We start from the raw sequence: 15,901 nt of genomic DNA on the forward strand, positions 1-15,901 counted from the left end.
ACCAATCCATCTCAAAGGGCCTAGAAGCAACGTGACTTAAGCTATTTTACCATGTGATAACGCCTTAAGGCGCGATTTTTAACTATACATTTTTATGCAAAAAAGACATGTTTTAGTAAAGTTTGCGATCACTAAAATGTACATTTCTCAAAGCTACGCATAACTACAAAATCACCATTTATAAATTATGTTTCTGAGAAGTTAAAAATGCTTCGGTATCATTTTGTGTAGATTTAAACGATAACGCAAGGGATCGTATAACTTTACTGAGTAAATGTTTTATTCACTTGAAAATCAGCCAAATGCTTAAATATTTATTTATTTTATCCTTACTGACATATCTTTTGTTACCATACTCGCAATTGAATCGATAAATCGGGAAATGGCTCATTTCTACAGGAAATGGACAGGAGATGACCTATTTCCGAACTCATTGATTCAATACTATTATATATATTCTACCTCTACGAATGATATATAACTCAAACTTTTTTGCAGAAATTCAGTCATCAGCAACATTAAGACGGTAAAAATACAAAATACTCTATTTTAACTGAAAAAACTCACCAAAATTTCCTAATGTAGTTTCATAATTTTTTGTAAACAAAAACATTTTGTCAATAAAAGGGGAAAAAATTAGAAAAACAATAATCATTTGCAATATTTACTTTATACGACACACATGAGTAGAATTTTTTTTTTTGATTATGACAGTGACTCATCTGAAGATAAACTTGCAAAGCAAAATAAGAGCAAAATTTTTCAGAGTTGTCCAAATTTATTGAATTTAATTTTTAAAGCAATTTATTTGTTGTAGCTTTCCTAAATCGAAGCATATTTTTTGAAAATTATTAAACATGTTATCACTTCTTTGTCAGATTGACACAACTGATTATTAATTAAAATATGCCAGGTTTTGACTTGGTGATTTTACATGCTGTCAAAATCCGGCAAAATTATTTCAAAATTCAATCGCCTGTTCTTAATGGATTTATTAAGTAGATAACTTTTGTTTATAGCAGTGATTCAATTCTAAAATTAACTTTTTTAAAAATTAATTAAAAAATTAGCTAACTTGTTTATCTCTATCTCTGATGGTGAAACTGGCTTGAATGTAATCGGAAATAAGAACACCAAGACGAGTGATTGACAATGGCTTGGAGGAGATTAGATTTCTTTAAGAGAAAATTGTTAAATGGCTACCTTAAACTGTACCTAAGCATAAATTTTTCATAGCTATTTAAAAAAGTCAAACAAATGTGTAATACTTTCATTTGCCTTTCGTTAAAAGAATAAATAAATTAAAGTAAGAATATAAAAGTTTTTAAGTATGCCGAATGGCCAGAATGGCCGAATAGTGAAAATCTTTTGGGAATTCCTAATGACCTTCCGTGACCTCTCATCCCGGCTCCATAGCCTGAAGAGGTTTTTCAAGAAAACTGCATCTAAAGAAAATCATCGCATTATTTTCATCGAAATTTCTGTTGTTTTAATTAATTTTTTGATATCAATTAAATTCAGAAGCCCATCATACTATATGAAAGCCTTATTTCTAAAGTTCCAGTTTTGTTCATTTCCAGTTACGAAGATTTGAGGTTCGTGAAAATCTTGATTTCTCTAATTAACTTCCTGGTGTATATAGCTAAACGACGTAAAAAAAGCTACAAAAATTACATAAAATGGACATACTATAGTTTCGGTTCCATAAACAAGAACGTATTTCTCAGTGTCGAAACACGAATCATTCAGTATTCCGACAATGTAGAAGGCTTTTGTCTAAAGAACCAAAACTATACGAGTAGTATGTCTATTTTTCTGCAATTGTTTGTGTTTTACTCAGGTTGTTCAGCTTTATTTATACATAGTACAAAGTATACCCTATCTTCAATCTGAGTTGTGTTCTCTGTCTGGTAGCAGAAATAAATTAGAGGTGCAAAAATTATAAAATAAATTACAAAATTATTTATATCGATCTAAAAGTGAGACTAACTCAACTTTTTTAATAATTTGAGTTAAATTTAGTGTCTAACTTTTCTGATTCGTGTTCTTGAGTTCTAAATGAAAATTTTAAAGAAAATAACCTTAAATCCAATTGGTCCTGGTACTCCAATGTCACCCCTAGAGCCTTTTTCTCCCTAGAAATAGAATATATTTTTATAAAATATGGAATTACTGACAACACAGTATAACATAATTAAAAACATAGCAGTAGTTACTACTCTCACTTAAATAAATTTTATATTTAAGGTATTTAAATATATCCAAATTTATTTGTTTATTTCATAATGTATTTCATTTTATTTATAAGGAAATGTAATTTAAATTTCTAAAACATTTTTCGAACAGTATCTTATTCATGCATGTATAATTTTCGAAGTTCTAATTGTTTTAAAATATTGCAAGTTCAATTTGGCAAGTGCTATGCAAGTTCAATTTAGCTTGTGGTATAAAAGTGAAGGACACATTAAACCATTTTCATTTTAATACATTGCCGCAATATGTTTTCGGTCCCCCTATTTGCTTTTAGAAAAATTTTACTTTTACTACATAAGTAGGGAAACTTAGCTATAAATTTATTTAAAATGCTATGAAATTAATTTTAAAAATACTTATACACTAAGCCCTTGCTGATCAATCGATCGAACATTTTGCTTTGTAAACATTCGGTACACGATTGATTTTGGAGATCTCGTATGGCAATAGTTATATGGTCAAAAATGGCCGTTAAAAATGGTATATGGTCAAGCGTGGTTTGTTCGATCGGCAAAGCTTCAAAATTATTACCTTCATATTAATTTTTTACTAACTTTATCAATGATAGTTTTGAAATATGAAAGGTATTAATAAAAGAGGTAATCAAATAAAAAAGCTACTCGAAGTGTTAATCTGTAATCTAGCTGAAAAGTTTTGTACAAATGTATTTAAATTTGTTTAGGTATTTTTTAAGGCATAGAAATAATGTGTGAATATAAATTTATCTATTTTGATAAGGTCACAAGGTGTTTAAAAACCTTAATATTAGCTTCAATATCAAAACCTCTTCTGATTTTTGGAAAGCAGCATTGCTCAGTAAAAATTTATTTAATATAATCTTAGTTTTTATTTAAGTGAATCTGGTTAGAGGCATGCAATAGATTAGGAAATTTATTTGCTTTTTAATGAAATAAATATTGAATTTTTTACTGCCTTTTACAAAATTATCCAGCACTACTTCTCTACTACTTTTTTAAGAACAAGCAAGCAATTAAATAAGAGAAAAATTAAAAATTATTAAATATGTATGTTTATAAATTTTATACTCTCAGAGTTTAAAAATATTTCTTAATTTTCTTTTTTATTCTGAAGAAAGTTATAGATTCCCAGACAGCGAAAAAAATATTAGGAAAGATAAAAGTGTGACAGAAAGATACCCAAAATGAAAAAAAAAAAAAAAAAAAAAAAAAAAGACAGGACCGTGATAGCAGAAATCTCGAAGGACAAAATTTTTAGAGCTAAAATTTTGTTAAACATTAAGATTCAGGATACATTAAGGTACATTAGGAATCGCATTAAACTTGTCAGAGAATTGAGAGATCTTTAGCGTTACCCACGATGAATCACGAGAAGATATTCTAACTAGCACTAATATTGGTTAGTATTTATAACTTCTTTAGTTGCTAATAATAACTAATTAATGGATCTTGTATCAAGCCTTTAACAACATTCCACAATTCCTTCCTTCCTCAATGGCACGACAGCCCCGGGTGGGCCCTGGCCTTCTCAATCAACTTCCTCCAGGCCTGCCTCTGCCTGGCAGTTGTCTTCCAGTTTGAGACTTTTAAGACTGAAATGTCTCTTTCCACGCAGTCGGCCCATCTCAGCTTTGGTCGACCTCTGGGCCTTGATCCGATGGGCTGAGCCGAAAAGATTATGTTTGTCGAACGCTCTCTGTTCATTCGAATGATGTGACCAGCCCATTTAATTCTTTGAATTTTTACATACTTGACAACATCAGGCCCTCTAAGGGCCCGATAGAGTTCTGAGTTTGAACGTCTGTACCAAGTACCGTCAACTTGTTTGCCCCCATAAATGGATCTTAGGATCCGACGTTCGAAGATTCCCAAGGAATTCTCATCTTTCTGTGTTGTTGTCCAAGTTTCTGAGGCATATGTTAGGATAGGTCTGATTAAGCATTTATAAATTAACAGTTTAGTATCTCTTCTTAGTAGGTTTGATTTTAAATATTTTTTTAATCCATAAAAACATTTACTTGCACTATTGATTCTTCTTTGTATTTCGGGTGCGATATTGCCATTAACGTTGACTTCAGAACCAAGATAAACAAAACTGTTTACTTTTTCAAACTTGTATTCACCAATTTGCAAGTGAGTTGTAGAATCAGTTATTTTGGTGCATTGCATATACTTGGTTTTCTCCTGGTTAATAGTGAGATGCATTTTTTTGCCTCTTTTTCCATGGATAGAAAAGCTTGCTTTAAGTCAGATTGTGTTCGCGCTATGATGTCAATGTCATCGGCAAAAGCGAAAATTTGGACAGACTTATGAAAGATATGTCCTCTGGTATTGATTCCTGAATCTCTGATAATTTTTTCTAATGCAATTGAAGAGTAGGCACGCCAAAGCATCGCCTTGCCTTACATCATTTTTTACCTCCATTGGTTCCGAGAAGTCATTTTGGTTTTTAACTTTCTGCATGGTCTTACACAGTGTAAGTGTGGTGAGTCGTACAAGCTTGTCCGGGATATTGAATTCTCGCATAGCTTCAATGAGTCGCTTCCGGTTTACACTGTCGTAAGCAGTTTTGAAATCCACAAATAGGTGGTGGGTACCAATTCCAAATTCCCTGGTCTTTTCCAAAATCTGTCTTATGCAAAATATTTGGTCAGTTGTAGACCTGCCCTTCCTAAAACCGCACTGGTATTCACCAATAATGATGCATTCCACAATTAGTAACATTAATATAAGAAATACTGGGCAAATGACCCATGAATTAAAAAAAAAGCATCAGTGTTGTAAATACCGGGCAATGGCTTTAACTTTAAAAAGTAAATAGGGTATGGTTTGACTCATAGCCTTAAAAAAAATCATTATAAAATACTAGACAATGGTCCTTAACATTGAAAATCATTAGTAATGGGAAAGTGAGTACTGGTTTAGAATTATTCATGGTTTTGTCCGTCACTATTTTCCCATGGCTGAAAGGGATAGAGTTTTGACCCTATACCTCAAACAATTTCAGCGTGAGGAATACCGGACAATGGTCCTTAATATCAAAAAAAATATTAGTCAACTGTGTACTGGTTTCATTTATGGTTTTGTCCATCGGAGTTTTTGATTTGCGGTGTTGTCCAGACTCTCAATTTATTGTGGTATAATTTAATTAATGCTTAAGCAAAAGAGAATAATTGGAGGGATAAATTTTTCTTGTACCTTAAAAAAGTTTGGAATTATGTCAAAGGACGTAGAGAAACTTTAAACAAAAATTAAAATATAAATCGAAAAGCATTGCAATGTTTCGATATTTCCTTAGTGTGTGACTAATATAGAATTTCTTCGAATTGTAGAATTTCATGAATCCAGAACTTCTCTACAAATTTTTATTATTTCTTTACGTTGACGCTTATTACCTTTGTTCCAGGTAAACCAATCTCTCCTTGCTCTCCTCTCGGCCCTGGTGGACCCTATTAATAAAAGAGAAATACATTGAACAAATGTATCGATTTCTTAGCATGTTACATTAATCAAAACTAAGTTATTTGATAAAATTATATTCCTTCTAACTTTAACGAAATAGAATTCTTTTTTCATTATTTTCTTCACGAAGTCATTATTTCTTGAAGAAAATTCAATTCAATTTATGAGAGTGTAATTCAATTCGATAAGTTCTCATTTTATCCAGTTTATATAGAGAACTATCAATTTTATTGAATAACTACTCTGTTTTCTTTGTATAATAGTATTGTATATCTGGTATTTTACTTTATCTATAAAAACTATTCATTTTTGTCGTCTATCAAATAAATGTCTTAAAAATAAATGTTTTCTTAAAGAAATGCATATAAAGTTAGTTATACGATTGATTAAAGGATTTAGACATATGAATTTATGGATTTACTTTATTAATATACTATTCATAGAATGATTGCGTGAAAGATATTTTCTATTATTAAAATAATTCAAATAAAGAAAAATATTTTCCTTTTACTTCATAACATTTTCAAATTTTGAAATAGAAATGCTAAAATAAAGAAAATATTTTTAAAAAATTATTAAATATAAAACACTCCATTAAGTTATTAAAGCACAAAAAGACGTATACAAAATGGTCTTAAATGATAAGTTGGTATTAAAAATAATTTAAGTTATAAAAGAACCAAAGCATTTGTTTGAACTTTTACTTTTTTCATATAGATACTATGCAAAAAAAAAAAAGCCAATAGCGTTGTAATGGATCGCAAAACTTGTGACACTTAGTTTTGAAATTTCTACAAGGATGGATCTGGCAGCAACTTACATTCACTTCATGCAATCAATGTGTGTGCTTAAAAGAAGTATTGTCCAGCTATCACGAGAACACCTATTGGCACCAGCCTTACGCGATGAAGGTTTCTGTGGTTGCGAAAATAAGTCGCATTAAATAGATATGTTTTTTAGCTTGTTTGCATTGATTACAGAAGATAGAGTTATGTCATTTCTTCAATTCCTTCTATACATAAATGTTTTGACTCCTGTTTATATAAAAACAGACAACTTCAGAGTTTCATTGCGAGGAATTATCGCGAACGCTAGAGACTAAGTGGCAGTTTCCTCTTGAAAAGGTGAAAAACTTCGTCTTGTAAAGACTTTTAAACTTTCACACAAAAGACGAGTCGTGTGCATCTTAAATTAATTTATTTAAAGCTATGGATGCACATTACAAACATAATTGACGACACATCACAGACAAAGTTTAACACAGAAAGAATATTTTTTGAAAACCGCCATCCATCAATCTTTTTAATCTCGATTCTTACTACTTTTTGGAAACACACATAAATCTAAAAGAAAGTTTAGCATGCCATCTGGTGACCAGTTTCTTACAGTCTATTGAGCCTCAGTCTTCTATGGCATAGACATGAAAAACTTACTTTAAATGAAATGGAATCATGAGAGATGTTTTCGATTTTCAGGAGAAAAAAAAATGCACCACAGTCATGAATGTAAACGATATTCAGAAGATCCGAATAGTGCCAAAGTAACATGACTTTTATAAAAAAAAAAATCGTGCTGCAAAATTTTCTTTGAAAATAAAGCAACTGAACACTCGAAAATACAAGAATGAATACAAGAACAAAAGAATACATAATAAAAATGACGAAAAAAATATGATCAAAAATACCAGAATATATTAAAATTTACAGTGTTTTCGGCTCCACAGAAAGTAATGTATGATAAAATTTGGAAACCATATCATGATATTTTAAAGCAGAGAATAAAATCCTTTCATTTTATTAAATTTACTTTTTAGTTTTGTATTTCTTTCTAATTGTGTTGCAATAAGAACTATTATTTTGAAAAATAAAACTTCAGATCAACCGTTACCATATGATCGAAAAAATTACCAAAAGAATGGTTTAAATACCGTATATTTTGGTTTTATTAAACAGAATTATGGTTTTACCATAAAAATCATTTCGATACAGCACGGTAATTTTGCCACAATTCTCTGCATGCACATTATAATGACTCACAATTATACTTTCTCTCCTTTGAAAATGTTGTTTTTCTCACAAAGCTTCTTTTAATTACCAACAATTAGTTAGAATTTCTTTAAAGTGAAAAGTTTTCTGACAAGTTTCGGATAAAGAGAAATATACTAATGGTTCAAAATATTCAACATAATACAAAATAGAAAGAAAAATCTTTTGAGATGAGCCTGATTGACTAAACTATTTATTTTTGCCAATAGTGTAAAATATTAAGAGTTAAATGTTATTTCAAATCCTAAATTTCTCAGTCTATTATCAACGAATTTCAGTTTTGAAAATATGTGGGGATATGTAGAGAATTTTATTCTAAATTTTTCTATTAACGAAAAATTTATTGACATCTAACAGTAAGAGTTTTACAAAAATTTTAATATATTTAGAATTTTTAGAATTTTCAAGAAGAACATATTATTTAGAAAAGGATTTGTACAAGGATGGAATTTAAACGATGGAAATTTCATCAATTTGGAAGATATTCTTTTAATGAATTCCAAACGCATATGTTTGTTTTTATAGCAGCTCTGAAGCCATTAGCTTTCTAACTTATAACTGTTAGTTTGCTCCTTGTTTTCAATTAATTTTATCCCAAAAATGCATTTTATTGGTTCATGGCAAGGAATACGAACTGAAAAGTATTCTATTTTTTTTCTTCAGTTTTTAGTTATTCTCACAATGCAGTTTTTCACGAAAAAAAGAAAAAGAAAAAAAAAATATTTTTTTAAAAATATGACATTCACCATTTTGCAAAGTTAGTCTATAAATAAATAAAGTTTCATAAGTCCCCAAAATTTGTTTATTTATTTTACAAAAACGTAGAAAAAATCTTTTTTTTCAACCACTATAAATGTTTTCTGGTTTCACGTGTCATTGCTTAAAAGCAATTCAATGCCATCTATTTAATGGTTATTTTAAGTTCAATAATACTTAACTCGAGCGTATAGAAATTTAAGTATGCTATTTGGAGATTCAGAAAATATTTCTGTATAGTAAATGAAAATGTTTAAAATAGTTAAAAAGGAAACAGGAGACAATTACTTTAAAGAAAGGTCTCCTTTCTGGGAAATTAAAGAAAAGGAGAAAAACATTGTAATTGGAAATAAATTTTCCAGAAATAAATTGAAAAATACAGATATCAAAATTTCTATCATTCATTTGTAAGTGTAATTATTTCTATTGTTCGTAAAAAAGAAAGAGAGAGAAAGAAAAAAAAAATAGACACTTTGATAACATTCTGTCTAATGATTGGACTACTAGGGCACTTATTAGAACTCAATCTTCCCGGGCCGATCCCTAAACTTTAATATTCTAATTAATTAGTACAGACAATTACTTTATGAATAATTTCATTCGTTTATAAAATATATTAGTAGGAAATATCAGTCGACGCGTTTCAAGTGCTCAAAAACAAACACCGTTTTTCAAAAACAGCCAGACGTGAATGAGGAAGTTTAAGGTTCAGTTTCTTGTGACAATTTAATGCAAGCAATGCTTAAGTTGTGTGATCAGAGGCAAAGACGTACTTTCCCTAAATAAACATCCATTTTCCCAACGAATTTTGATTTTTTACGCTCTGGGTATAGAGGGGGTTTGCCGCAATCAATTGTTTAGGCAGGATAATAGATTAAATTTTAGAAATTTTTGAAGTTAATTTCTCTTTTATTGAACATTTCCAAATATAGAGGATTAATATCTGCTTATTAATTCTCTTTATATGTAGAATGTTTCGACGATGAAAAAAATTAAAATTAAATGCAAAAATTATTTAATATTTTAAATTGTTCCAGAGATATGGTCAAATGCGCATAACATAAAATTTACTTTAAGGGACCCCAAACGTTTGGCCATTCTACTACCTAAACTATTTGTACCATATTTTAATAAAAAATAATAAAGAGTCAAAACTAATTATTAAAACTTTTTTTACGTAGAATTTCCCATCGATGAAGCAATTTATAATTAAATGCAAAAATTATGAATTATTTTAAATTGTTCTAGAGCTATGGTGAAACACGCAAAACATAATATTTACTTTAAAGAACACCAAACTTTTGACCGTTTTACTACCTAAACTATTTTCATATTTTCCAGACCGTGTGCATTACTTCTAAAGTTATTAAGATGTTTGCTTTTCTTCTAATAACTAAGTGCTTTTCTTTGAGATATTCTCAAATAACACACTCCTAAAGAAATTCGGCGAAAAATTTTTCTGCATTGAAAAATTTGTCAACATGATTCAACACGTGGTGAATAGCACAAAGAAATTGATTGGACAAGACTTATTTTTGATTGGTGTAAAGCTTTATGTTTTATACGTCAAAAAGCACTCTAATAAAAGGGTATTAAATTTCTTATTTTATCTGAATGATTGACGCCAGTTGTAAAGGATAACAACTTGGCTATCCCTTACAAAGGTTTGCAAACAAACTTCTTTCACTAAGGCTTCGTGATTTCAGAAAAATATTTTCCACGTAGGTTTACTTGCATTTTTTTCACCCTTTCAAATTGTGAAAAAAATGTGAATTGCTATTTTAATGTAACTGGGATACGTTTTTTTTATTATTTATTTTTTTGCATTCAATGCTGAGAAAAAAAATATGACAAAGGATAAGGAAATCTGTCAGGATTATTTTAATAACTGTCGTGGAGCAGCCGACGCAATTTTCGAATTTACGACTACTAATGTTAACTCTGTAGCCTTGTAATTTTGAACCTAATCCAGAAGACAAGAGAACTCCTGAATCAAGTAATAGGAGAAATTTGTCGTCGTGGAGGACTTTTTGATGGAACCAACTCGCATTTGCGTTACATCTAGGGGAAAACCACGAAAATCTTCCATGGTTAGGAAACGATGGAAAAGGGGCTCTTACCCATGATCTGTCAACCACTGAGGATATTTCACGTCAGCACTGTGGACGGTGCAAGCCGGATGCGGATTCGTATTGACCAGCTATCACTAGGATTCGAGTCAGGTTCACATCATTGGAAGGTGAGCACTCCATCCCCTGAGCCATCGTGACCCAATTTGTCAGTATTGAACATAAATTTCATATATTTTAATTTTTTACTTAAAAAAACGGAATTTAGTGGCATTTTAAAAGCATTTTAATTCATCGCCAGTAAGAGGAAAAAAAGTTATCAATTTGATTTGAAATTCCCACGCTTCATTCAGGTAAGATCAAATATTTGCACAAATGCAACAAAACATTTGCTCTCCAGAGTAATAATTTTTTCTTCAATTTAACTTGAAATAAATTTGATATGCTTTAAAAGGATCAGAATCATATTCCATTAAATTAGTTGAATTCGATTCTATAGCTTTTTAATGCTGAATTTGGCAATTTTACGAACCACGCTTAAAGCACGGGGTTTGAGATTCACCAACTACTAAGAATCTACCTGCTTCGCAACAATTTGATAAACCACTAAAAGAACTTTCTTTACCACACATTACATGTGTGTGTACATTTATGGATATTTATTGATGTGGTGCAGAAGTCTTTGACATCTTCATCGTTGCTATTGCTCTCTTTAATATTATTTGTCTGATCCAAGCAACATTTCAACGAATCCCCCAAGTTAAGCTAATTTAAGCGCGCTCAGCAAAGTTTTAATTATTAATTTCAAGAATTTTCATCATTTCCAGTTGCTGGATGAGGACATTCGTGAGCCTTTAAAGAACAAAAGTTTCATTTCTTACATTATTTTTGCGATTTAACAACTCCGTAAAGATTCTAGAAACATTTTATTTCACTCTTGATTAAACATGGAACAACGTCTGGAATATTTTCACGCAAGGACTGTTTTCCAGAAAATTTAATTCACAGGCATTTGGTTTTCAATAAAGTGAGGGGCTTCACTTTTACGTTCTGATAGAAAAGATTAATTCAAATGTATTTAATTTCTGAAGTAGTTGAATAGAGTGTGTCTTAAAGCATTTTCAGTACAATTAAGAATGATAAATATGTCATCTTCACTACTGAAGCGTAAAGGAATGTAGCAAAAAAATATTTTACAGTTTCAAATTTCTTATTTTACTGTCACAAGTCACAATAAGATATACAAAATATGAATCATATGTCTAATCATCATTATAATATGAGTCATATGCCTGAATCATAAGATAAACAAAATATGAATCATGTTACAAACATGTCAGGAGCACTAATAATTTTAGGTATCAATGCGTGTACCTCAGGTTTTAACAAAGTAAAATAATATAAATATTTAAAATTTTGAATTTAATCTAAAGTAGATACAAGCACGCATAATGTTGTTTTATGGTTTATTTAAATACAACAAATACATTCAATAATTATTTAGAAAAAAAATAAACCTGAAAAAAATGCAAAGCTCTTTTTTTACAATGTCATGCAATACTAAATGCAATACTAACGTTTAAAAATTCATTACTGCATGAAATTTCAGTTTCAAGACAATTTTAATTATGCAAGCCACGCAAAATAAATAATTATTAAAAAGAATCCACCATTAACTATAAAAAAGTATTGAAATTCTTGGGGGTTAAATTTAAAAATTATGGAAAAAAACACGAAAAAGTTAAATTTAGTAAATATATGTATGTACTTCATCATAAAACAATTAATTAAAATACACATACAATTATTACTAAACAGATGTAAAATTGAATATTCATACTATTATCAGATTTCACTTGACTACTAAGCTGTCATAAATTTCGCCACTCCTACCAAGATAAACATATAAATATAAATTTAACAGCTTCATACAGATCACAGAACTGCGAAGTCGAAAGGATAAAAATTATTTTCTGTATAACTAAATTATACCATATTTAAAATTAGTTAAATTTTCGAGCGCGTGGTTTTAGCGTCATTTTTAGAAAATGATGCCAATGTAGAACTCTAACCAAATAACTTACATATTCTGCAACTATTGCGGAATCCACAGAAAGTTCACGAATGTTTCAGTGATGGTAAAACTATACATTTTCTTATAGCGTGTTTTTAGAAGATAAAAAGTACATGAAACTCTACATGGAAGTGATAAATCCTAATACATAAACTTATCTTTTAATATAGCATCCCATATTTATAAAATAAATTATAAGAATGAGTTTTATTTTCTAAATACGAAATCGGAATTACAAAAAAACTTATTAATAACTCATTTTATTATCAGATGCTAATATTGAAAATGCAAGGCTAAGTAAATAAAGGTCGAAAAATGTCTAAATAAATAAAATTATGACTAAATAAATAAGGTGCTGTTAAATAAATAAATATAAATAGATAAATATTTGAAATAAATTGATAAAAATGAAGTTAAAGGAAAAAATAAATCGTTACATTTTGAAAAGGAAAACGGTGATAAAGAGAAAGTTTTGTGTATCTTCTAAAATGTTTCAATAATATACAAATAAAGATCTTGTATGATTCACCTTATTTAGAATGCAAAGAATTTTAACAATGACATAGTTCAAAACGCTACAAAATTTCCAACGTATAGAGTATTTATTTTTCCGATACAACTGAATGAAACATTCAAAAAGATCAAAATTTTTATCGCTGAAAAGAATAAAGACTGTCGTGTAAGCTTGAATATTTTTATTATCTCGAAATACTGTAAATGAAAATGTAAATTTTATTTTGTTAACGAAATCAGTAATAGTTAAAAATGCTTTTCAAGGAATAAAATAAAATTATAACACTTACAGGAATAACGACAGTGTCTGTAGTTGTACCAGGAATGCCGTCTCTACCAGGAAGGCCCTGCATAGAAAGAAAATTAGAACCAGATAAAAAATACAATACATCTCTAAAACGTTTTATGATAAAATATATACTGGGTAACTTCTTAAAAAAGTGATAAACATAAAGCCATTGCTTCTTTCGTTATATTAAACTTTCGTCATATTAAAGCAAAATATAAAAAAAAAAGTTTCTGGTTTAATATATATCACGAACCTACATGAAAAAGTCATAATTATAAAGAGGTTGTTCACTTTTGAACAAAAAAAGCTCGTAAATGATTTTTTTTTTGAAACGCCATGTTAAAATGTTTCGAGTTTAATATATATTGTGAAACTACCTGAAAAATTTATAAACAGAAGCTTATAACTAATATAAAACAATACTCAAAAGTTTCGTGTGCAACTAGCTGAAAAAGTGATAAACAAAAAAACGTATTATGAACAATAGAAGCTCGCAAATGAGTTTACATTAAAACACAATTTAAAAAAGGTTTTGATTTAATATATATATATATATATATATATATATATATATATATATATATATATATATATATATATATATATATATATATATATATATATATATATATATATATATATATATATATATATATATATATATATATATATATATATATATATATATATATATATATATATATATATATATATATATATATATATATATATATATATATATATATATATATATATATATATATATGTATGTATATATATATATATATATATATATATATATATATATATATATATATATATATATATATATATATATATATATATATATATATATATATATATATATATATATATATATATATATTGGGGAATAAGTATAAAAATAACTTAATATTTGGAAAAAAAATTAAGATTTGATTTTTTTTGTTGATCAATTTGAATTTTAAATTCACAGTAAACCAAAATTAGCATACAAAAAATAAGCATAATTTTATTTATAAAATTGAGGCGCTTGGCAAGATTGGATAAGAATAAATAAAAAATATGATTGAAAAGTGAAATTGCAAATGGATGAACTCGAGGCTCAAAGGAAGACCCAAAAACAGTTTACTGAAATATCAGTGCAACCGTGACTATCATGCGTTGTCCTGTATATATATGTATATGTATATTGCCTAATTTTCTGAACATTTATCTATCTTTATTATTAACTAACTGAGTATTCATTGTTCATACTTAAAAAAAAGTAAATAATCAATTAATCAGTGTTAATTAACTTTGACAAATCATGCATGAAACTAAAACAGATAAGCCGAAAAAAGTAATGAATAAAACACTTCTTCATTACTTTTTGTTCTTTACTTTACATTATTATATAAAGCAATATAAATTTTTAGGTGCCACACTCATTAAAATAAAGATTTCTATTGTCGAACTTATTATAAAAGTTCATTCAGCAACAAAAATCAAACGATTCGAACTAATTAAAAAGGTCACATAACAAAAATTATGTTATTTACCAGCCAACGCCATGGTTGTCACGAATAGCCATGGTTAGTCATGGTTGCACTGGTATTTTAGTAAACTCTTTTTGGGTCTTCCTTTGAGCCTCGAGTTCATTGATTTCCAATTCCGCTTGTTCTTCATTTTTTCATTCATTCTTTATGTAAGGTCTAATCTTGCCAAGCGCCTCAGTTTTACGAATCAGAGGATGTTTATTTTTTATTTGCTAATTTTAGTTCACTGTGAATTTAAAATTTGAATTGATCAAAAAAATTTTTTTTCAAGTATTAAGTTATTTTTTTAATTATTCGCCAAAACCCAGCTTTTAAAAACGTAATTTACCAAAGACCTGATACCTGTTTTATAATAAAATTTCAATTTAATTTCTTTAGTAATGAGTTTTTTTCTTGAATAAGTATTAGAATAAGCAATACTTTTTATTTCCTTTTTGTATTCTTAAATTCATTTATTTCGAAATAATAATATTATCGTTAAATATTTAGCCAAGATAAGTGAACAAATTCTTTCAAATAAAAGTAATGTACTTTAAGTACAGCTATTATTGTTTTTACTATTTAAGTACAGAACGACAATAAATGATCGATGTATTTTTTTGCTAAATTAATCATTTTTATTAGAACTTTTGATATATGGTTTTTTAACACATAAATGCAATATTTTATGTAAAATACATTTATTGAAATGGTTCCTGCTCTAATTTCTTTCACCTAGCCGTATGTTTAAATTGCATCAATATATAAATTCCTTCTTAGTTCGATTTAAAGGCATTCCGTGACAATTTGGTTCCATTTTCATATGAATGTTAGAATTTTATTGAAAATTCTAGAAATTCTCCAGATATTTTTGAACGAGATGGTGCTTGGAATAAATTTAAATGAGAAATTCTTAGTTTCTGACTGTAACCATGATCTTTTGTT

General features: G+C 28.4%; 1 protein-coding gene across 2 annotated transcripts in view; it reads right to left on the minus strand.

The window, feature by feature from the left end:
* The window catches only part of LOC107445377 (uncharacterized), a 177,142-nt gene that overhangs the window by 57,094 nt on the left and 104,147 nt on the right, over positions 1-15,901 (minus strand). For both annotated transcript variants that reach the window (XM_043039898.3, XM_043039897.3), the window contains exons 18-20: positions 13,441-13,497; positions 5,627-5,680; positions 2,082-2,135 (exon numbers count right to left, since the gene is read on the minus strand). In XM_043039898.3, the coding sequence (XP_042895832.1) occupies positions 2,082-2,135; positions 5,627-5,680; positions 13,441-13,497 (165 nt within the window). The remainder of the gene's footprint in view (positions 1-2,081; positions 2,136-5,626; positions 5,681-13,440; positions 13,498-15,901) is intronic.

Source organism: Parasteatoda tepidariorum, chromosome 1 (assembly GCF_982258835.1).
Source record: "Parasteatoda tepidariorum strain Cologne lab strain chromosome 1, Ptep-v5.0, whole genome shotgun sequence".
Lineage (NCBI taxonomy): Eukaryota > Metazoa > Arthropoda > Arachnida > Araneae > Theridiidae > Parasteatoda > Parasteatoda tepidariorum.